The following is a 22873-nucleotide window of genomic DNA, read 5'->3' on the forward strand; positions in this document are numbered from 1 at the left end:
TCTTTGTGTAGTTGTTCTAAAGGAAAAGGTTGCATACTTTATTATTCATCTTCAGTTTTGTGTTGAAAAGAGAGTAGGTCTTATGTTTCTGCCTTTATAATTTATGCATATCATTTGTTTTTTGTATTTGGTTTTCCCCATAGAACAATATCAGTTTTGTTGATCATGGTAATTTTAATCAGTGATGTCACACTTTTTGTGTGTAGCCTCTGGTCTTGTTAATCTTTAACTTACATTGAGAGGCCTATGTGTTAGAACAATCATCCAAATATTGTAAAGCATATTATGTGTACTGTAGCCAGTGACAGATTTGGTTGTAACTGTCTTATCATTTCATTAATATAAACGTCAAAAGTACGTCTTAAAGCCCTATTTCACATCTTCAACCGTTCGTAGTATTTGGGACAAACGGGGTCTAAGTAGCTTACAGTACATGGTTCAGACAGACCCTCCAGTTTTCTAACAGACACAGCTGAAAACCATGAGAACAATTCGTCTGTGTCCATGGCTCAGAAATCATTCACACACACACACACACACACACACACACACACACACACACACACACACACACACACACACACACACACACACACAGCTCTCCTCTTTTCTCTCGTTTTTTTTCCTTCTCCAACTCACTGTTGGTTCTTTATCAACAGTGATGCTGGTCGACGGTGACGTCGCTGGCCACCCCTCTGGAACACAACATTCTCCACATGAATCCAAATGACCCCCTCACTGTTTTTCTCCCCCCTTTTCGTCACTCATCTGACTTCTATCCTCATTTCTGTCTCAGAGAAGCATCTTTCTTACTCGCAATCTGAAATATTTCATATGATTTGTTCATGATCAGCTTATGTTTTCATCTGTGCTGTATCTGTTCTAAAAATATGTATCAATAGAATGGCGCCCAGATAAAATATGGCACCATTTTGGACCTTTGGACTTTTATTTTAGTATTGACAATCTTTTTCTCAAATTGTTTCAGTCTGCCTCTCCATCTATTTCCATAATGTTATCTATCAGATATGTATAAAGAGCACACACACACACACACACACACACACACACACACACACACACACACACACACACACACACTCTTTCAATACACAAAAACGTCATGGTATCAATTGACATTCTTCAATACGGTTCACTCTAGCTCCTCCCACAGGGACCTCCAACAACACACACAAAACACACACACACAAACACACACACACACACACACACACACACACAGAAAGGCAGTGTTACACGCCAAGACGAATCCTACACACAACGACACATCCACGCACACACACCCACACTGAGTCAGATGGAGGTCGGCAGGATGGCCATCTCCACGTGTGCTGGTTCTCTCCTGCATTGGACGGCCTTCACCCTCCTCTCAGGCAAGACATTTACCTAACTGTATTGTGACGTAGGGCAAGCAGGCTTGCCTGTATGGGCACTCTTCTTAGGTTATGCAGCTTCTTAGGTACTTTCCAATTGCTGCTATAGACCTCTTTTTTATGTTTTTAGATGGGAAGGGCAGTTCTTCCATCTATTTTGTTGGATTTGTTGTTTAGGAATATATGATGGATGCTTTAGGGTTTTAAGTTAGACCAGTCAGTCCATCCCTTGAGCTGGTTGAACAAATAATATAATTTCATGATTTACGTAGTTAGATACCGGTTTATCCCTCACCATACATTATCTTTTTAGTCTGTGATATGTTCCATTGTTTTCGTAAGAGGGCTCTGATTTGGTCATACTCTTGCAGTTACAAGTTTACTAAATAGCTTGAGGCCTATTAACAATTAATAGAATCATGCAAATATTTTTAAGCACATTTAGCTTATTGTACCCAGTAGGTGAGTTTGTCATAACCGCCTCACAAACACTAAAGGTTAACATCTTATCATTTTATTACTATCTATAATAGCAGTCATAGAAGTAGGCCTATTAGTCGTAGCAGTAGTGCAAAAAACAGAGGCCATGGGTTGCAGATATAATGACTTAAATAGACCTGCTGCTGCTAAAATCGTGTTTTCCTCTGGTCAATGTATTTTGGAAGCCACATATGACCACAACGATGCATTTTGCGCACCTCACAAAATTCCTACACAGTACCGGGATTCAAAGCTGTTATAGCGCTTGGTGTGCAGGTGCTTGTTCATCACAAAGACATATGCAAATACAGGATGGCCTTATGCTAACAGTAGCCAACTATCAGGAAGTAGCCTCTTAAGGCGCTGCTAAGCAGACAAATGGCAAAAACAGTAGACAGACTGTTAGGTTTTTAGGATGCAAACCCTTCATTTCTTAAATAACCTAGCTTTATATGTATTATTATGGGCCTACTATGTTTCTTGGTCGAGGAAACATCAAATGGATTTTTACATAATTAGTGGACTCCCAATGAGCTTTTGAGGATTTGCTGATGATCCGCATGTAGGTAATTTAATTAATAAAAGTGAAACTATGATTATTATCATTAATCCTAATTGACATTCTAATTATAATGCTGACGGGCAGATGTAGGTTTAGTGTAGTAGTGCTCAGTGTGTTTACTCCCAGCTCAATGTTCATGGGTTCAAACCCCAATGTCCAGAGTGTACCTATATGATTAGTACGCCTACTACACCATGGATTCAACCCATTACACGGCATTACTAGCTTAATATATTTCTGGAGGGAGTGCTATTTATTAAGATTGGAAAATCCCACAATCTCTAGAAAGCATTCAACTAGGCCGGATCTTCAAAGCTGTTGAGGTAGTTGCTAAGGCCTGTCCTACTGACTTAGTAGGGACACTAGTAGTAAACTACCATTTGTGTATCATTTGAGTCTACAGAGGTGAGTGACTGTTTTGAGACTAACTGTAATTACCTGACTTAATTTACATAGCTGATCAAAGGATGATGATGATGATGAATGTAATTATAACCCTTGCACAATATGCCTAACGACTATATGCTCCTGAATTATGTACAGTTCACTTTGAGTCACTTTGGGTTAAGCGCCTGCTTGATTACTAATCGTCAATCATTAGTGATCATTAGCTGATGAAGGTAATCTTTATCAATCGTCCTGTAGCTCCCTGGTCGCCACTGGTGTCTTCCTTCAAAGTGTCAGAGGGGGGTGTGGCCTCGCTGTCCTGTCAGTACTCCGTGAAGCGCTTCGGCCTGAGCCGCGTGTGCTGGGGGCGGAGCTGCGGAACCTTCTGGTGCAGCGACATCCTGGTCCAGACCGACGAGACCGGCATTATCTCTAAGGTGAAACTTGGCTAACCCATAAAGCGTGGAGGAACACACTAGCCAAACCGTTGGACATCTGAAATGTTTAACATGCCGATTCAACATGCAAAGTCTGAGAGCGTTGGCGTTTGAGGATTGGAGTCATTGGATGCTCTTATTAGTTGGGTGCTGCTAGCACACAACCAGCGAATCAGCGCAGTGTGAGACTAGCCCCACCCGATGTTAAAGGTTGGGTATGGGATTTGCGAAACGCCAGCAGATTTTGAAAATCCACAGCTCAAATGGTCCTACCCCCTCTCCTTCAACGCTGACTCTGACTCCACCCATTCCAAGTACATGGACTCACAATCATGCACGAGCGAACAGATGCACGAGAGCAAGCCATTAGCTAGTTAGCTAGCTCCAGTAGCTACCGCAGGATAACAACAAACAGAAGCTTGCTCTGGGTCACAAGCTTTGAGTACGTGCAAGAAGGGGTCGCACGGGGGGAGGGGTCGCGCAGTACGACCGTTTGATTGATGTGCTTACTGTCCAATGCCACTCGGTGGGTCTGGAAATCATTGGCTGGAGTTTTTCGAGCCCTGCCCGTTCCACAGATGATTGACTTGTTTAATTTTCATGTCAGTACATGTCAGTGGCTGTAAGCGGGTTATGATAAGGATTTCAAGTAATTTTGCAAAAATTGCCAAAAAAGAGAATTCCATACCCAACCTTTAAGGAGACTGAGAGGCTGATTATGGTCCCACGTTCACGCAACGCAAGGACCATGCAGATGCTTCGACGCAGTCGTGAACCTGTCTTGATTCTGCGTCGAGAGGACCAATCACAGCCCTTGCTGCCGCGTCACCTCGACGGTCGGAACGTAAAAAATTTTGGGAGGCACACATCAGGCCCTTGCAGTGGATGTAAGGAGGGTCCGCAAGGATGTTACGGGTCCGTAACCCCCTTGTGTTGCATGAACGTGGGACCATAATCAACACTTTACACGCTACACACTGCCCGACTCAAAGCAACATTAACTGCCTTTATCCAACCACTGTCTCCTTTGCCGCTCGTCAGACCCTTCGGCAGAAAAGTTGCATTGAAACATACCGCGAATACTACTGCCAACTACACAGTATGTACTGCGCTTGTGTGAGATGCAATAAGTCTCCTCTTGACATGGGATGGTGCTAGACTTTTGGCGCTAGTCCATCCAGCGCGCTGATTCGCTGGTTGTCAGAGTAGCCAATCCTCATCCGCCAACCCTCTCAGACTTTGCAAGTTGAATCGGACCATCCGAGTGGTTCCAAAAGCTTCTAACACAGCTTAACACACCGAACAGATGTGTTCCCTCCAAACACTGCAGATGTTCCATGCTTAACCAACCTGCTCTCGGGATACCTAAAAAAAAAAGAATTGATTTCTTATTTTATTTTTATTTTTTTCAAAAAATTTGATTCGGGGCTAATTAAAAAAGATCTGGGGCTTTAGCCCTGAATAAAACAGCCTAGTGACGCCACTGGGTGTGCTCAAGTATGTATTCCAAAGACCTATGGTGTGTTCACGTGAGACCGTTCCCGCCGGACTGAAAATGTGGAACCGCCACTTCTGACTGAAATGAAAATATTATAAGAATATGTAGAACATGACCAACAAAATTTTGGTATGCATAATTTTTTGTTAATATATATTATAGTTGTGATCGTGCAGGTGCTCTACCGTTCACCAGAGGGTGCTGCAGCACCCCTCTGCACCCCTACTTCCCACAGCCTTGTTTACAACCATGACTCTGCTTCCCCCAGGTGACGGACAGGTACAGGTTAACGGGAGACGTGCTGGATGGACAGATGGACCTGTCTATCCTGAACGTGAGGAGGACGGACAGCGGCCCGTACTGCTGCAGGGTCAACATCAATGGGATCTTCAACGACAAAAAGGTGGTCATGAACCTGCGTGTGGTCAAAGGTACAGTACATGCAGGCACCTCAGCAGCTCTGATGAATCAATATGTTTTTCCTGATGTGTACTTCTGTGTATATGCCCTAGAAAGATATACATATTCGAAGATTGTCTTCAACTAGCATAATTCCTCAAAGGTTACATTTTAGTCCATGACATTTTGCACTTGATTCATATGTATGTTGCAATGGAAACCAGCATAATCCCTTGTGCATAACGCCCCATTTGCTGTGCAACTTCTTTATATGTTTTCTATGTAATCAACCTAATATTCAAAGTAACTATACTAGACTACAACTATAGACAGCTGATTTCCATATCAAGGAATAGCCTTATATTTGGATTGCTGTCTAGGAACACCAGGTCGTTATTTACTTATGAAATGACGTCTGTCATCCCTTCAGTACCAGGGTCAATCACCAGCACCACACCGAGTACCACTGCCATGACTGAACGCGTCACGACGGCCCCATGGGCTTCCACCAGTGAGTCCATGTGTTGGGTTGAGCCAAAGGTTCAATATGTTTGTAACACATTTTATTTAAAAAAAAAAGTGTGTGTGTGTGTGTGTGTGTGTGTGTGTGTGTGTGTGTGTGTGTGTGTGTGTGTGTGTGTGTGTGTGTGTGTGTGTGTGTGTGTGTGTGTGTGTGTGTGTGTGTGTGTGTGTGCGGTGTTCCTCTGTGTCCCATTGCTCCAGCAACGTGGAGGAACATCTTGTCCTCCCATCTCGAGCTCTTCAGAAGAAACTCCACCCCCCTGCATTCCGGAGCCATCACTGTGAGTAACAATAGATTGTATAATATCATAATAATAATATCAGATCTATAAAAGATCCATTCCATTCCTACAAGGGATGGGCATCCTTTAGTAATAATGTGTTTCACTTGTTCTCTTGTTGTTCTGTCATCTGTGTTATATATTCACAGAGCTGATGCTATGATGAGTCATGTGTGTGTGTGTGTGTGTGTGTGTGTGTGTGTGTGTGTGTGTGTGTGTGTGTGTGTGTGTGCGTGTGCGCGTGCGCGTGTGCGTGTGTGTTGTGTTGTGTGTTTGTGCTTGCTAATCATGCAACGTTAACCGACAAAGAAAGTATGCAAACGTCAAACTGCAAATGTATTTCACTCGACGTCGTTCGGCTTGTAGTACCTCGTTTCAATCCCTTCCCGTTTCCTCCATGTTGTCTCCGCTAGATGGAGGACTCTGTGCCCACTCTGTCTCTCCAGATCAACGTTCCCGTGCTCTCCCTCTCCCTCTGTCTGCTGCTCCTGGTGTCCGGAACGCTGATTGTCCTTGCCTTTAAATGTAGGTCCCTACGTGTGACTTTACTCGACAGACACACTGCAACGTGCACACTGAAAATGTTAAGTTCAACAAGTGGCCAAAAGAAGGCAAAATGCATTCCCAAGCAACTACACAAGGTTATCACATCGGAATAAACAGAAATTCCGCTGGACGTCTGTCGAAGTCTGAGGAATAAAAAAACATGAACCCCAGCGAACGCCGAAAACACATGGCATGAGAGATGAGACATGAATACAGCTTGTAAATGATATCAAATTAAATGGAAACCTTCTTCGAATAACGCAATAATTTTTTTACGCCTAATACCTTAATTCACTTCATTGTAAACATGTCTGCGTAGTATCTGCCTCGCTGTTGGTTACAACAGGTTAAAGAGCAACAGGACACTTCTGTAACTGGTTTTAAACGGCTCTCCAGCAGCAAATGGAAGACTATGGCACAAAGCATGTATCTGCCATTCACTAGAAAGTGAAGTTAAAAGAAACATATATTCTACTCTAACACTTACATGCCAAAACTAATATAATAGTTTAAATAGCTTTAAATCGTCTGTAACAAAATTCTCCTTAATTGCATGATATATTTGTATGCATCTTTTTTTCCTCAAGGTGGAATCCATAGAAGAGCTTCAATGAAAGGCTGGTGAGAAAATACCCTCAGTGATCTGCAAAAGTTTTGAATTGCACAGATAAGACATTGTGGAGATAAACGTCAATATACAGTGAACTTGATTCCCAGATGGCAAATTTAGAATTTTAAGAATATCGTGAAATTTAGAAAAAATATACAAAATAATATATTTATACAATATAATTAGCTGTGGTAGCTGTTAGTAAATGATATGGAGTAATGGTTCACGGAGGCCGTAGTTGAGCTCCTCTGGTTGGTATAACATCTTCTTCTCTTCCAGTTTCTCAACCAGGGAACCCCCTCACATCATCTACGAGATACGCCTGAGGAGGCCCATTCAAGAAAACATCTACACCTTGGACTGAGGTCTGAGACAACGCTCTGAGATTGCTTATCCCCGACATTTTGTACTGCTCTGATAGACTGTTTGACCTGATCATATCCTGTGTGTATAGATCTTAGGCATAGCTCAAAACACTATTTTATGTTGTCTTTTTTTATATCTGCGTTAATGAAGGAGACAGTGATGACATAGTCAAGCGAAGATGAGTTTGTGCCGTTGCCGGTTGCCAAAGTTCAAGACACTGTGACGCCTGGTGCCCACTAGTCTGTGAACACATGGTTAACACACTCGCGGGTTGAGCCGCCATTCACAAAATACCAACTTTGTCACGCATCTGCCTGTAGTGTTTCCTAATGGAAAAAGTCTGCTTGTATTCTATGGGGTCAGAACAGTCTCATTAATAATGAAAGCACAGAAAAGGATTCACAAATGTATTTTGTGATTTATATATAAATTACTCTCTTCTCACAAATACATTTCAATGCACACACAAATGGATATCGGTATGTATAAATGTAAAATAAATCCATAAACAAAAATAAGTTTCACAAACACATTTCTGATCCACACACAAATGTGTCTTGTTTTAGATAAATGGTATGTAAATCCATAAATGTATATATATATATTTTTTTAGCAATTTTATCAAAAATGACGCTTTTCATTTGTGAACCCTTTTGCATTTGTGCGTGAACTGGCCTGTGTTTTTAAGACTCTCCTGACGTGGCTGGATCACGGCTGGATTCACTATATGCATTTTTTTCAACAAGGAACTCTCTGTAGCCAATCAGATGCCTCCCTCGTTTTCAGCCAATCACATTACTCCAATGACTGGGTGTCTAGATTGTCTGTGCCGTTAAAGTAGCATTAATAATCGTTTACTACTTTAACGGCACCGACAATCCCAAAACCCAGTTGAAACTAGATTGAAAAAGTGTGTAGTTCAAAACGTGACGCAGCGTTTACTTCTTCACCACCTAGAGATTGTTATGTACGATCATTCAAAAACCCCATGTTATTTCCCATAGACATTTGACCGAGGGAACCGGGAGGCTCGGAGGCTGGACTTATTCTTCTGAGGTCGCGACTGCAGTCATGTGATTGGCTGAAAACGAGAGAAGGCAGCTGATTGGCTACAGAGAATTCCTTGTTGAAAGAAATGCATTTGTGAATCCAGCCGCGTCAGGAGAGTCTCAAAATCCACATATAAGTACAGACCAGTTCACACACAAATGCAAACAAGTTCACAAATGAAAAACGTCTTGTTAATTCAAGTTTAACAGTTTTATATCAATGAAACAACATCAAAATACATTTTTTATGAAAATTGCAAATATTTATTTTATTCATATATTTATGGATTTATATTACATTTATTTAAAACAAGACACATTTGTGTGTGGATCAGAAATGTGTTTGTGAAACATATTTTTGTTTATGGATGTATTTTACCTTTAAACATACCGATATCCATTTGTGTGTGCATTTAAATTTATTTGTGAGAAGAGAGTAATTTATAAGGAACCACAAAATACATTTGTGAATCCTTCTCTGAGCATTCATTATTGATGAGACTGTTCTGACCCCATAGTATTCAAAGCACACATGATGAAAATAAATGTTCCAAACAATAAATCAGTTGATGGCTAAGACAAGGATAAATTGTCTACTTTTCATTGCATGACTGCTCTGGGTTTTTTGCTTCTAGTTTGGAAATATTGTAGCCTAAATGATTGTGTCAGATTACGAACTGTGAAATTGAAAACGAATTCTGCGGTTACGTAACCGCATGTCATTTATTGTGGCCGGAGAACCACTTCAACCATATCCATGTGAATGGTTGATTTTAAGCAGTTGGCGTTAAACTTATTCCACTCACAAAACAACTAAAAGCAACTATACAACTCTAAACCTGCAGGCCAATTATTAATTTAACTTTGAAGACTCGTAGTTGTTAGCTAACTTGCTACTCTTCCAATGTCGCGCCAAAAGAAAATTCAACGATGCATCTCGAACACGGCTTTAGCCACACACTTTTATGACAATTTTATGGCATACCAACATATAAGGTTGATTTGTGTTTTGATAATCAGGCATCTTAAAATTGTATATTTTCCTTTGAATATGGCTCCCTCTATTGTCCAAAATGAGCATTTTCATAAAATAAGTTGGATAGCGCTGTGCTGGTGATGGCATGGGCACAGTGGCCGGAGGTGCTATGATATTCATGCACCTGCGAATAATAAATCAGTGCCCTTGTTTATGTAGCCTAAATATAGATATAGTTAGGATGTGTCGGGCAATTTATTAACATAGTCTTGATTTGTAGCATGCAGTTCAAACTGAACTTTTAATCCAAAACATCTCAGAGATCCATATAGATGGCCTTGTTGTCCTGTCTATGGCAAATTGAAAAGGCAAAAACGGACATTGGTCCAGGAAAGCGTGATGCAGAGAGAGCATGACCAGACAATATATAACAGGTGAGTCATTAATAGTCTACTATTTATTGCACTCATTAATAGTCAGGACTTTTGCACAGTACTAGCACAGACATATTAAATAATAAAATACAGCCTATGCCAATGATTCACACAGATTTGACGTGTCAAAAATGTACTTCTTTATACGAGAAGTTCCCAGTCACCTTGGCCACTATAGCACATCCTTCCAAAAAATCCCACAAGAGAACCACATCAGGCCTAGTCTCGCAAAGCCAGACCAAACTACAGCAAGTCGAATGGTCTGGAGCCACGCTACCTCGAGCCGTCTATCCGTGGGGAAAATGGGCGGGCCTGTTTTTATTTCTTTAAACCAATCACAATCGTCTAGGGCGGGGCTAAGCCCGGGAAGCAGCAGCGGTGTCCATGCAAAATAGAACATCTTTCTTCCTCAGCAAATGCTGTAAGCAAGTCTTTAGCAGTTCTTTGCAATTTTCGACGGAAAGAGCCAAACATGCCAACTTTACAGCGCCGTCAAAGTCCTCTTCAAAACTCGGCATACTGCCTAGTTTCCGAGTTTGAGGGGGAGCACAATACGGGAACGCCAAAAACCGGAAGGGGAGGAGTCGCGGCCAAATCCGACGCTAGGCAATAGACGCTGTCCACTTCCGTTCAGCCAGACTACATCAGGCCTAGCATTCAGGACCTTTAAGGCTGTGCAGCAGTCCCTGTTTTCACATGAGAGAACAGTTAAGATAAAAAAAACATGAGTGTAAAATTGTTATCTATACCCAGCCACGCATTGGTATATAGCCTTCTCCACTCCTGCATAGTGACCAGGGGCGGCTCTGGGCACGGGCGAACCGCCCGGGGCGCCATTCTTTCTTGCCACGTGGGGTGCGCCACGAGCAGTTAGAAAAAAAAAAAAAAAAACATCTGCGCCGCTAAGCGGTTTTCTATGATGTAGGCCTATCATAACATTGTGTGGGGAATTGGCATATTGGCACCCCCTCTGCTCTGGCTGCAGGCGCACCTGCTTGCTGAGAAGGTGCCGTGCACAGACGGACTGAAACCCCCACCGAAGACCCTAGGGCAGGGGTTCTCAAAGTTTTGACAGCTGAGGGCCAATTTAGGAACCCAAAATTTGACTGAGGGCCGCCAAAGGAAAGAAATGTAGGCGGCAAACGCCGTCAGCATCCCAGTGGTGAAAAAAAACATTGCACCGTAGACCTCTGGGAGTGAGGCCAAGTGAGGTCTAAATCACAAAACTGAGGTTCATCCTTTCAAAGTAATGTGCAGTCCGATTAAAACTAACAAATAACAGGATTTAATAGAAAGCTGGAGAGAGTCGACTTTTCTCTTTATATATAATTATATTTTTGTTTAAATTAATATTGATATAATAATAAAAAAAAACTTACTGGCAATGATGGAAAAGTATAACAAAATGGGGAACGACTTCACGTGACAAATGAAGAAAGAGGGAACAGAAATTGTTTGCTTTGCAATTATTATATTATTTTACACATGTGGGGAACCACCAGCACCCAGTTAAGGGTTAGGGTTAGGGCTAGTAAAATTTATATTATTGCACAGGGGCTTTCATAAGTGCGCCATAAGCTAAATCACCATTTTGTTACCTTATTAAGCAATAGATAGTAACTTAACTGATTCTAATTTATTTATTTAAATGGATGGCACTCTGGGCTAGATGTCGGGCTGACAACCTGCCGGGAGTTTTGGTTTGGATTGTGGAGATTCACCATGCTCTCAATCATGGTGAGGTTCAATAAGGACCATTCTTCCTAGACGGATATGCCCCGAGTACAAACACAGCCTACGAATTTGCAGGGTGCTTTTATCATGGTAGTGAACATTGCTACAACACGGGCCATCAATGGTGATTCTACACGGGGGCCTACAGGGGCCAGTGCCCCTTTAGACATGTCCCTGGCCCCCCCTGTGTCCCCCCCTGTGATGACCAAATAAAATAACTATGATTTTACTGATTTTACGGAACTAATTTGACGCAACGTTCTACAACGTTGTAACTTAGAGCGGCTAACCCAAACACTGTGCTGCTGCTTCTCGGTAATTGAGAGCTCAGCGACTACTCTTGGAGAAAGAACCACGATTTCTCCTGTTGCAAGAGTCGAAGCTAAGTAAAACGATTTCATTTCTTGAGTGACTTGCTGTTCTTATAGCAGCTGTCATGAAATGAGGATAGAACAGTAGAACAGGGAAGTTTCCTTTGCGCTCTTTAGACTTTGCACGATTGCTGTAACCCTTCCTGTAAGCTCAGCCTCTTGGGAACACAGTTTCTCCACACTGAAACTGATCAAATAAATAGGAAATGGCACATTGTTTTGCACTTCGTTGTCACCCTGGAGTACAAAACAAATGTTTATTAGATTTTGATGATTTAGTATCCCCAAGACCAGGGGTTCTCAAAGTTTTGACAGCTGAGGGCCAATTTAGGAACCCAAAATTTGACTGAGGGTCGGCAAATGTCAGCATCCCAGTGGTGAAAAAAAACATTGCACCGTGGACCTCTGGGAGTGAGGTCAAGTGAGGTCTAAATCATAAAAACTGAGGTTCATCCTTTCAAAGTACCGTATTGGTCCGAATATAAGACGACCCTGATTATAAGACGACCCCCCGTTTTTCAACACAAACATTTAGAAAAAAAGATTTGCAGACCAGATTTGCAGAACAAAGAACAGTGAATTAAACACTTGTTATATTAATGACAATAATAATAATGCCAGTAAAGGCTACGGCACTTTCAAGGCAAAATATGTACAGTATGATTCAAAATTAATATCAAGCAATAATCAAGCAACATTGGGAACATTTTTAAATAACATAGAAAAATACAGGCCACATATTTAACTAAACTTAACTAAAATTCGCCAAACTTCTCCTCCGATCTCTCTCTATCGCTCACACACGTCCTCTACCCCGCTGTGTTTGCTCTCGCTGTCATCGCTCCCCAGCTGCTCCGCTTCCACCGGCTCCGCCCAAAGCGCGTTTTCTCTGACGTTTTCAAAAACTCTCCGGTCAACCTCACTGAAACGGCCACTTTGAGGACCACGGTAGGATTTGCGCTGACTGTTGACGTCTTTGAGACGTTATTTTGGTGCTCGCCATCTTCTTACGTTACACTCCGTGACCCCAAACTTCTTGGCAGCTTGGCAGTTGTTACTTGACTCTGCCTTATTGACGACCATTATTTTAAAATTGGCATCATAGCTCCTCCGCTGTTGTTGATTGACCTGACCCACTTTTGAGCCACTTGTCTCTAATGGTCAGCCTGTCTATAAACACCGGTAACGGTCTGGTTGTTAAGGACGCTGGACTACTTCTTCCCGGAACCAATTTCTGGCGCAACCTGCGGCCGCGAATGTGTATTGACATTTAAAGGGAGAGGCGAAGAAGAGAAACTGCGCTCTGAATACTAGACCCCGAATATAAGACGACCCAACTTTTTCAGACCTATTTCGAGGGGAAAAAAGGCTGTCTTATATTCGGACCAATACGGTAATGTACAGTCGGATTAAAACTAACAAATAACAGGATTTAATTGAAAGCTAGAGAGTCGACTTTTCTCTTTATATTTATTTAATTTATGTTTAACTTAATTTTGTTATTAAAAAAGGAAAAAATAATCTATACGTCATTGCGGGCCGCCAGGAATGTTTCTGCGGGCCACCATTGGCCCGCGGGCCGCACTTTGAGAACCAATGCCCTAGGTTCATGAGACAAACCCCAGGAGGTGACAAGAGATGGGAGAAAGGAGGCGGGAGGTGGAAGAGGAGGGAGAGGGAATGGAGATGCAGGATGTAGCAGAGAGAGGAGAGGATGCAGGAGGTGGATGAGGATGCAGGAGGAGAGAGAGAGGATGCAGGAGGAGGAGTATAGGGAGAGAGGATACAGGAGGTGGAGTAGGAGGGAGAGAGGATACAGGAGGTGGAGTAGGAGGGAGAGACGATACAGGAGGTGGAGTAGGAGGGAGAGAGGATACAGGAGATGGAGTAGGGAGAGAGGATACAGGAGGTGGAGGAGGAGGGAGAGAGGATGAAGTAGGTGGAGGAGGGAGAGAGGATGCAGTAGGTGGAGGAGGAGGGAGAGAGGATACAGTAGGTGGAGGAGGAGGGAGAAAGGATGCAGGAGGTTAGGGTGGAGGGAGAGAGGATGCAGGAGGTTAGGTGGAGGGAGAGGAGGTGGAGGAGGAGGGAGATGTATGAAGAATAAATAAATACAAGGAGGTACTGCTGGAGCTTGTGCATATTTCCCTGCAATGAAGTATTTTAGATGGATGGGTGCGGCATACCATCTGGATCCTGTTCTCCCTAATTTATAAGACTATAAGCACCGGTTGTCGAGTATAGAAAATGCATTGGCAAAGTGTTGAGCAAGTTAAGTGTAAGTGTCGCGTATTAAACATGTCCGGTCTTGTTTTGTGTCAATGTGTCAAAGGAGTTCAATTAGCGTAGGCCCCGAGTTGGGAACCGAGGGTTCCCGTCCTTGTACGGGCCTGTTGCTACAACATTGTTTGGGATGACAAGCAGACCTCCACACTATTCCGCTGACTTATCCTCTGAGTTTCCCTGCATGTTTACAGGCAGCAAAGGTCACATGAGCTAAAGAAGCTTACTTATTGGCTGTTGTTACTTCGAGCCAGTTCAAGTGCAAGTTAGGATCTGTTTAGTTTTCATTAATGACGCTCAAAAAATAACCAAGTCAATTACGGGAAATGCAATGCTTTTACTTTAATAAAGTCAGGTTGCATTTGGTTAGTTCGTCCTCTTTGACTAAAGGCCACGCGTTTAAAGGCGTCTCGTTTAACATGCCCACCGATATATAATGGTGCGAGGCGCTGACTGGGAACACTACTCGGTTCTCGGCTGTCGCAGCTGAGTGCAGTCAAGGAATGGCTGGCTTCTTCTTTTCGCTTTTAAATTACAAGACAGAAAAGTATGTCATCGCCGAAAACAAGAAGATCGGAATACTCTTCAGGGTCTACCAGGTGGCCGTTTTGGCATACGTGATCGGGTGAGTCGAAGTTGTCTATTTGTGCGTTTGGAATGGGAAAAGTTGACCTATCGTCCAACGTCTTTCATACTACTAACCATGGATATAGCCCTCAAATAATTACCAGTTATTAAGGTTATGACTATTCTTTTTGAGTTACTGAGAAAGCAATACCATGTCTCATCAACATATGCTATCTGCCGTTGTTTTAGATGTATAGGATTATTCCACAGTCGGATTAAATCGAGAAATAATAGGTATCACGCCCCCTGCTATTTGATAGCATCAGACTGACAGAAAAAATGATTTGAAGATTGTTTTGAAGATGATGGTCCAACATGACTTCACTTTAAATGTATCTACCAGGGTTTCACACCAAAGTTTGGTATAAAAATGACTGGATTTGGATTTGATGTTCAAGAATTTTTTTCAACGTTTTTGATCTGGCATTTTACCACATCCCTTTTGCTATACCTTGATGTCAAATATGCAATTGACTTCAGACCACATGTTTCAACACGTCAGGCTGCTAAAGAGGATTAGGCCTTTTTAAAATTAAACATCATGAACTATTACTACAGCTATGATATTTTACACAAATTAATATTTGAAATCAGCATGGGGGAAAAAAAGGCATGAACTGCCATAGTTTCTTGCAAGGCACGCCAACAACTCCCCTGAACCGGAATGATGCCCCCATCTCTGCCCCCATGGGGTACGGTCTGATCCTCAGATGGGTGTTTGTGATGAGGAAGGGCTACCAGGAGAAGGAGGAGGCCATCCAGAGCTCAGTGATCACCAAGCTGAAAGGGGTCGCCCTCACCAACAGCTCCGACTCGGGCCCTCGCCTCTGGGGGGCCGAAGACTATGTCATACCACCTAACGTGAGAATATATACAACTTGTAAAAGTTTGGTACATATCCAGCACTATCTGTAGCTGGGGCGGTAGTAGCTCAGGAGGTGAAGCGGGTTGACTGGTAACCGGACGGTTGCTGGTTCGATCCCCGGCTCCTCCTAACTGAATGTCGGGGTGTCACTGAGCAAGCACGCCTCACCCTGAATGCTCCTGACAAGCTGGCTGTCGCCCTGCTTAGACTCCGCCGTCAGTGTGTGAATGAATGGTTGTAAGTTAGATAAAAGGGTAAGGAAAATCCCCTTAATGTAAATGTAGCTGTAGCAATGATAGTGTGCGTTTGATCCGCTTCTTTGTATTGGATTAAAAAAACAAGCCGTCATTTAAGAATATACCATTAATCGATGTACATGTATCATTATCTGGTTCAACCTGAATAGAGACATGGCCTAGATGCATGCATAACTATGTGTGCGTTGAGCGAGATCATGTAAACATTGATGAGGTAATTCGATGACCTCATCAATGTGAACAATCAGGAAATATTGACAAGCAAGACGACAGAGCCTTTAGGGTCAACACCACCACAGCCTTCTGTCCATAGACATTACTCTCCCCACTCCAATGTAATTGGTTTCACCTTTTCTTCCTCTTGGTGTGTCTCAAGTTTGGACGTAATCCTGTTTTACAGGGGGAACAAGTTTTCTTTGTTGTCACGAATTTCGTCGAGACGCCAAACCAGCGGCTGGGCCTCTGTGCTGAGGTGAGAGTGCTGAGATGGGACGCGTACCAACAGCAACAACGTCGTCTTCTGGAACTCTGAGATCGTTCAGAATCCGAGCAAACTGCTTTGCATAACTCTGATGACACACACACACACACACACACACACACACACACACACACACACACACACACACACACACACACACACACACACACTTATGCAAAATGTTCAATGCAAAGTCAAGCATTGTGTAAAAGTCGTGAACTTTTAGCAACCCATAATTCCTTGGTCTTTTTTCTTTTATTTATATATATATTTTTGGGGGGGTTTCTGACAGAGCTTTAAGGTTCCAGATGGACGATGTTTGAGTGACGAAGACTGTGTGGAGGGTGAAGCCGTGATCTCCGGCCACGGTGAGGACTTTTTAACGCCCGTCTGCACATTTATATTGGGTCCAAGCATGTAGGATCCCTATATGCATGTCTCCTCTCTCAGTATCTCCCTGTATGTGACTTCCATTTGGCTCATGATCTTAACGTTTGACAGGGATCAAGACTGGTGTGTGTGTGAACAGCACAGGGACCTGTGAGATCCAAGGCTGGTGCCCTGTCGGGAAAAGCCACAGACCCCCGTGAGTGTGTGTGTGTGGCGACAGCCCTCCACTAGCCATCTTGTTGCTATGTTCCCTTTGCTATCAGACCCTTCATGTGATCCTGAGTAATCTCACAGGTTCTATTTATTGTACAATGAATAGAACCTGTGAAATTGAAACTGGTTTCACACTCGCACACGTCAGGCACGCACGAGCGCTCATTCCGCCTTCGCCCCCCCCCCCCCCCCCCCCCTACAGAGAGCCCCTCTTGAGCGGGGCGGAGAACTTCACCATCTACATCAAGAACTTCATCAGGTTCCCCAAGTTTGAATTCTCCAAGTAAGTGGGCCTTAAGTGGCGCGGACCGATTGTCTCTATTGCGCTCCTTCAGAGTAAGAGCGCAACAGTAGTGGGCTAACGTGTCCTCACGGCTGTTTTGAATAGCTTTAGGGGGGGGGGCAGGTCTAATAATACCGGCGCTGGGACTGCGCAGCAGGCAGGGAAACGGTCACCCGAGATGTCCTTGACGACTCGGCCGCGGGCCACGGACAGGTGTCCGATGTCCTACGGCCGCGGGCTGTGTGACTGTGGCCGGTTAATTCTGACTGGCCGGCTAATTCCGCTGCAGCACCAGTGCTGTCCGTCCAAGTCTGGCACGAATCGGCGGTCCACGGGTCAACACTGCAGGCTGTGATGATGTCAGCCCAATCGGTGGGACGTGTGGCCAGGGATTCCTCGCGATGACAGTTGTTGTACTCGTACTAGTACCGCAGACAACGTGGATCTTTTGGAAACTCGTAGTTTGTCATTATTGAAACATTAAAGAAGGATGACTCAACAAGTTAACCACTCAACGCGTCTTGTAGCGATTCCCAGCTGTGGCCCTATGCTACTCGTTGTTCCCTTTCTCTTTAAACCCACTCTTCTGTCTTGTATAAAATACCACGTAAATACAGGTATAGCTAAAAAAAAAATGAAGATAAAGGAAAGCAATTAAGTTTTCATCGTTTTCGTTCCGTCCAGTAGTTCTGTTAGTGTGTTAATGTTTTGCGAGTTGAATTGCTTCTTGTGAATGTTATGCTTCAACTTTTTCCCCAAAGGTCCAACGTCCTGGAAACCAGCAATGACAGCTATTTGAAAGGTTGTACCTATGAAAAAGTCGAAGATCCGTACTGTCCCATATTCCGTCTGGGTGACCTGGTCGATTGGACTGGCAATGACTTCCAGGAGATGGCTGTTAAAGTATGGATTATTCCTCACTTCTTAAAAGACCTGGTGTTCTGATTTGTGTTTTTGAATGAATTGATATACTCTATTCTCCATTCTCCATGTGCTCTTGAGTTTCTGAAGATTACTTGGACATATCATGTAACATTTAATACATAATCGTTTATAAAAGATCTTTGAATTTATTCAGGGTTAATTGCACGTTCCGGTTTATAAATAAACAGAGTCCTAAGTCCTAAATCCTAAAGCACAAGATGACGTCAGGGCAGACGGGAAATAATGGTTTTGAATTTTTGCGTCCGAAATAGACAAGACTATTTGAAGCAAGTGAAAGAGAATACAGCCATGCTTCATTTGCACTCCATGTGCTGGTTCTTGTTTGCGACAGGTTAAACTTGTATACAAACATCCGTTATTCAAACATCCAATGATGCTGACAGTCTAAATTGTGCAATACATGATAGTGTCAACACGTTTTACACTATGCTAGGCCTACTTGTAAATTATCTGCATGTGTGAAGTGCCCTGGTAGCACTACAGCTTTAAGATTATATGGGGATCTTTGAAGTAGTGAGAGAGCACAAGGGTTTATGTGATCGGGTCATGGTCTTGTCCTACCCTTCTGCTGTTATAGGACCTCTAAGCTAGTTCACTTCGTACTGTTCCTCTTCTTCTGTTTCAAGGTTCCCACAAAGATATCTCAACCAACCAAAACAAACGACAAATTCTTTCTTTTTTTTAGTAGTACGTAGTATTTTAAATGTTGATGCATAAATTGCATACAAATGATTCCTCTTCGTTCTTGTCTTTTTTTTGTCTTAGGGTGGTTCAGTCGCTATTCTTATTGAGTGGAACTGCGATTTGGATCGGGACTCCTCGCACTGTAACCCAGAGTACAGTTTCACTCGCCTGGACTCAAACATTAACAACTCCATCACGTCAGGATACAACTTCAGGTACAGTACTTAAATGTCCATTCACAAACTGCAGAGACTTGATATTATCTCTAAGTTGTCTATAAATGCTACACTACACACTACAGTTGAACCACTTTAAATTTGATGTGAAGATTGAAAATTATCAGTTTAAAAAAAGTTTAGTTTTTAGGTGGACTCCGGGAAAGAAGATCCTGGATTCAAAAATGCCCTTACCTGCTCATTCATGACATCTATCTCAAAATAATGGTCTTTTGATAGTAAATACTTAAATTGTTTTTGTATCTTTTTGAAGGCCATTCATCTTATTTATGACATCTTTGCTGGTCTGCTCACCAGGTATGCCAGATATTACAAAGATGCAACAGGTGAAGATTTCCGGACTTTGTATAAGGTGTATGGAATACGCTTTGATATTATGATCAATGGACGGGTATGTAATATATTTATAATATTATGAATGGTGTTATTGTTTTACAAATTATGTCATGTTATTTATTTTATGTTTTATTTTCCAGGCTGGAAGATTTAACATAATCCCAACCGTAATTGCGGTTGGATCTGGTTTTGCCTTGTTGGGCGCTGTGAGTACATTATTGTCATTCAATTATCTAGCATTTTTTTAAAGATGCAATATTTGGAAGAACCAATCTATCACCACAGGGGGGCAGTGTTGGGTCACTAAACTATAGTTAATTGTGGCCATTGTGTATACAACTGTTCTTGAAACTATATGAAATGCTGTCTCTTAGGGAGCGTTCGCATGTGACATGATACTTCTCTACATGATGAACACAAGCTCCTTCTACCGAGAGAGGAAATTTGAAATCATAAACTTCAAGTAAGAACTGTGATTCATGATACAGCATTATATTTGTTTACATCGTCGGACCGTAACGCTAATGTGGCTGTGGCTAAACACCGTCACACCTCCTCAGGAAAGAAAAGGGTAAACACAAGGACGGGAAGGTGAGCCATCGGGACCGGAAGCACAGGAAGCAGGCCGACGCGTTGGGGGAAAACAACAAGGCGGAGGTGAACGACAACACTAAGGTGATGGAGGAGAACCGATCTTCCACGGAGAAGCAAGGACCCACCGTTCCACGTAACACCGGCCAGCGGTATGCTCCGATCCTCTCTCCCTCTGGTGGCGAATCAAGACACATCACCTTCGCTCCCAAATATTAACGACATTCATTGGCCGAGCAGACACCAAGCTCAACAGACACAGGTCTCCTGGGTAGCAGCACAATGGTTTTCAAAACATCGTCCCATCCATCTGCTCACCAATGTTAGTCGAGTGTGATCTGATGTGGATGCTGGGCTTATTATAACTGGGTGCTTGCTGGACAGACCAGTGATGTTAGAACGGTCAAGCACTGAGATCCAGATTCATTCATTCACACGTTATATATTTAGTGTTTATCAATTCAGTATGTACTAAAATGTGAATTATATTTATGATCAGATTATTTAAAAACAAGCCACTGTGATGTGTTCCAACACCCTCATTACCCCTTTGTACGTTGACGATAGGCCTACGTTAGGCTGAATATCAGTAACTAGTGACTGTACTGTTGGATAGGCTATTCTCCTTAATTGGTTGTGAACCACAGCTTTCGTGCAATTTGAATTGATTGTTAAGGGTCCAAAGAAATATTTGAAAAGCCACAAAGAGGCAAGGTATGAGCCATGTCAATGATCTTCTTGTCCATGGCTGTGCTGTGAAAACATGCTTATTTCTCACGCTCTTGTATGGTTAGCTTTGGTGATTAAAACAGAATGTTGCGTGGCTCAGGATGTCATGTTGTGACATCAGTTACATGTAAAGTATGTTATAGCGGTTAGTTGAACCTAATCTAAATAAAGTGACTGGTTTCCTGCATTTTGTTATTTTTAACTGAAATAAAGAATACATTCAGGGTTATCACTTTAGGCATTTATTTTTTGTACAAATCAGTCAGATTGTAGGCAAACACTAGCCCTGCCAACACATAATTAACACATTTAGAAATTCAAATAATCTTAATTGACATAATCTAAGCATTAAACCAAACAGGATAACAACTACTCGGGCCGTTAACCACAAGGGATAGTTTTACAAACAGACAAAGGTTAATTTAGTTAAGTCATTCTCTCACTGCCTAGTTGATCAGAGGGGGAATGACAGTACAGTTATTGTGTTCACTAACTGATACCTAGGTCCCATTGTACGAAAAGTTCATAAGAGGGGGGGGGGGGGTCTAGGTCTGTCATCATTTGTCTATTTAAAAACAGCAGGACAGACTCACTTGTTAATGGGAGCTAATTTCGTTTATCTCGGACAGCTCACTTCAGTACACATGCACCATTCCGTAGAGAAAAGTCCAAAATAGGACATAAGTAAAAAGACCCCCGACAAGGCCGCCCGTGAAGAGCAACCGTCTGGCTTTGAAGCACTTGTTCCACCGACGCCCTGCCTTCAGGATGAGCAGCAAGGAGAGGAGAAACGAGGCTAGGAAGTAGAAGATGAACCCGTATAGTCCCGTCAGTCCGAGGATTCCCGCTGTCGCTCCGGACAGAGCAGATACAGACGTCCTACAATAGTCCAGTACGGCAGCGTTGCCCCTCACGGCGATTTCACTGATGAACTGCGGTCCTTCGCGCTTGGCCACAATTGACGCCATCGCAGATCTCCAAATTCTCTTCAGAAATGTATTGCTGTAAAGTAAGCAAACCACCAGGAGTCGATACGGGAATAATAGCCAAACTGGAAGACATCGCTTACTACGACTTCAAGTGGATGATCCGACAGATAACGAGAAAAACAGATTCACATAGAAACAGAAGTCCTAAATTCAAATTGTAAAGGGAACAGTGGGCCCTATGATGCTGCAACCATAACCGATGACCATCTGGAATAAACGTATATAAAACAACGAAATGGACACCTATATATCAAATATTGTTATGCGAGTAATGTATAATCATATGGCAACTTGCTTACTTGAGTGTTGAATGTATGCATCGTACATGCATTAAACTCAGTTTACTCAGGGCTAACGTTATGATGGACGTTAGCTCGATGTGGCTAACCGTGCACAGCCTCTCACCTGACACAAATTCAACTGGACGTCACGACGACGACTTAACTTCAGAGGAAGCTTTCACAGGATGATCATTTGAAGACGTTTCTTTATGTAAGGATAGGTAGCGATTACGTGTATTAAACCTTGGAGAAACAACCGGTTAACGCTAGTTGAAAAAAGACAGTGCTAAGGACTTGTCAGCCATGGTCCTTCTTCGCAATGCATCTTGGGAATACAGTGACGTCACGTCGGTAGACGATTACTTGCCTTTCGTAGGTGGAATTAAATGTGTTTCAGTTATTTTATAACTTATTTATATATGTTTTGTCACGTTAACAAAAGTAATACATACGGCTGTTATTTATTTGATTGGTACAAGATAAAATGACGAATGAATAATGCTGACATAATATCGGCGTATGAATGTTTGGCACAAATGAAAGGATGCACTGAAATCAAGAAGACATCACGCATATCTCCAATAAAAAACACTTATTTTATTAAAAAAATTAAAATAAAAGCCAACTTCCAAATCTC

At 42.6% G+C, this 22873-nt stretch overlaps 3 protein-coding genes across 3 annotated transcripts; 2 read left to right on the forward strand and 1 right to left on the reverse strand.

Moving 5' to 3' along the window:
• The first annotated feature begins 1231 nt into the window (after positions 1-1231).
• timd4 (T cell immunoglobulin and mucin domain containing 4) lies at positions 1232-9120 on the forward strand. Its single transcript, XM_060057495.1, has 8 exons — positions 1232-1394; positions 3082-3260; positions 5027-5189; positions 5588-5668; positions 5881-5960; positions 6374-6485; positions 7094-7127; positions 7396-9120. Exons 1-8 carry the CDS (start codon positions 1319-1321, stop codon positions 7478-7480), a joined length of 810 nt encoding a protein of 269 aa, XP_059913478.1. The 5' UTR covers positions 1232-1318; the 3' UTR covers positions 7481-9120.
• Positions 9121-14397: 5277 nt separating this feature from the next.
• On the forward strand, positions 14398-21153 carry p2rx5 (purinergic receptor P2X, ligand-gated ion channel, 5). Its single transcript, XM_060057499.1, has 12 exons — positions 14398-14954; positions 15667-15817; positions 16479-16550; positions 16852-16927; positions 17061-17145; positions 17365-17445; positions 18207-18348; positions 19156-19289; positions 19608-19701; positions 19787-19852; positions 20021-20109; positions 20207-21153. The coding sequence occupies exons 1-12, from the start codon at positions 14833-14835 to the stop codon at positions 20454-20456; spliced, it is 1362 nt and encodes a 453-aa protein (XP_059913482.1). The 5' UTR covers positions 14398-14832; the 3' UTR covers positions 20457-21153.
• A 39-nt stretch (positions 21154-21192) lies between these two features.
• emc6 (ER membrane protein complex subunit 6) lies at positions 21193-22575 on the reverse strand. The gene is made up of 2 exons (XM_060057500.1): positions 22361-22575; positions 21193-21968 (listed from the first exon to the last, which is right to left on the reverse strand). Exon 2 carries the CDS (start codon positions 21932-21934, stop codon positions 21602-21604), a length of 333 nt encoding a protein of 110 aa, XP_059913483.1. The 5' UTR covers positions 21935-21968; positions 22361-22575; the 3' UTR covers positions 21193-21601.
• Positions 22576-22873: the final 298 nt, after the last annotated feature.

Source organism: Gadus macrocephalus, chromosome 7 (genome assembly GCF_031168955.1).
Source record: "Gadus macrocephalus chromosome 7, ASM3116895v1".
Lineage (NCBI taxonomy): Eukaryota > Metazoa > Chordata > Actinopteri > Gadiformes > Gadidae > Gadus > Gadus macrocephalus.

Bases quoted from the DNA above. Each gene is read 5' to 3' on its own strand.
- timd4 (XM_060057495.1), top strand. From the start codon at position 1,319: ATGGAGGTCGGCAGGATGGCCATCTCCACGTGTGCTGGTTCTCTCCTG. The intron at 3,261-5,026 runs GTGAAACTTGGC...TGCTTCCCCCAG, and splicing joins AGACCGGCATTATCTCTAAG to GTGACGGACAGGTACAGGTT. The intron at 5,961-6,373 runs GTGAGTAACAAT...TGTCTCCGCTAG, and splicing joins TGCATTCCGGAGCCATCACT to ATGGAGGACTCTGTGCCCAC.
- p2rx5 (XM_060057499.1), top strand. From the start codon at position 14,833: ATGGCTGGCTTCTTCTTTTCGCTTTTAAATTACAAGACAGAAAAGTAT. The intron at 14,955-15,666 runs GTGAGTCGAAGT...TCTGATCCTCAG, and splicing joins GTTTTGGCATACGTGATCGG to ATGGGTGTTTGTGATGAGGA. The intron at 19,702-19,786 runs GTATGTAATATA...TTTATTTTCCAG, and splicing joins ATATTATGATCAATGGACGG to GCTGGAAGATTTAACATAAT.
- emc6 (XM_060057500.1), bottom strand. From the start codon at position 21,934: ATGGCGTCAATTGTGGCCAAGCGCGAAGGACCGCAGTTCATCAGTGAA.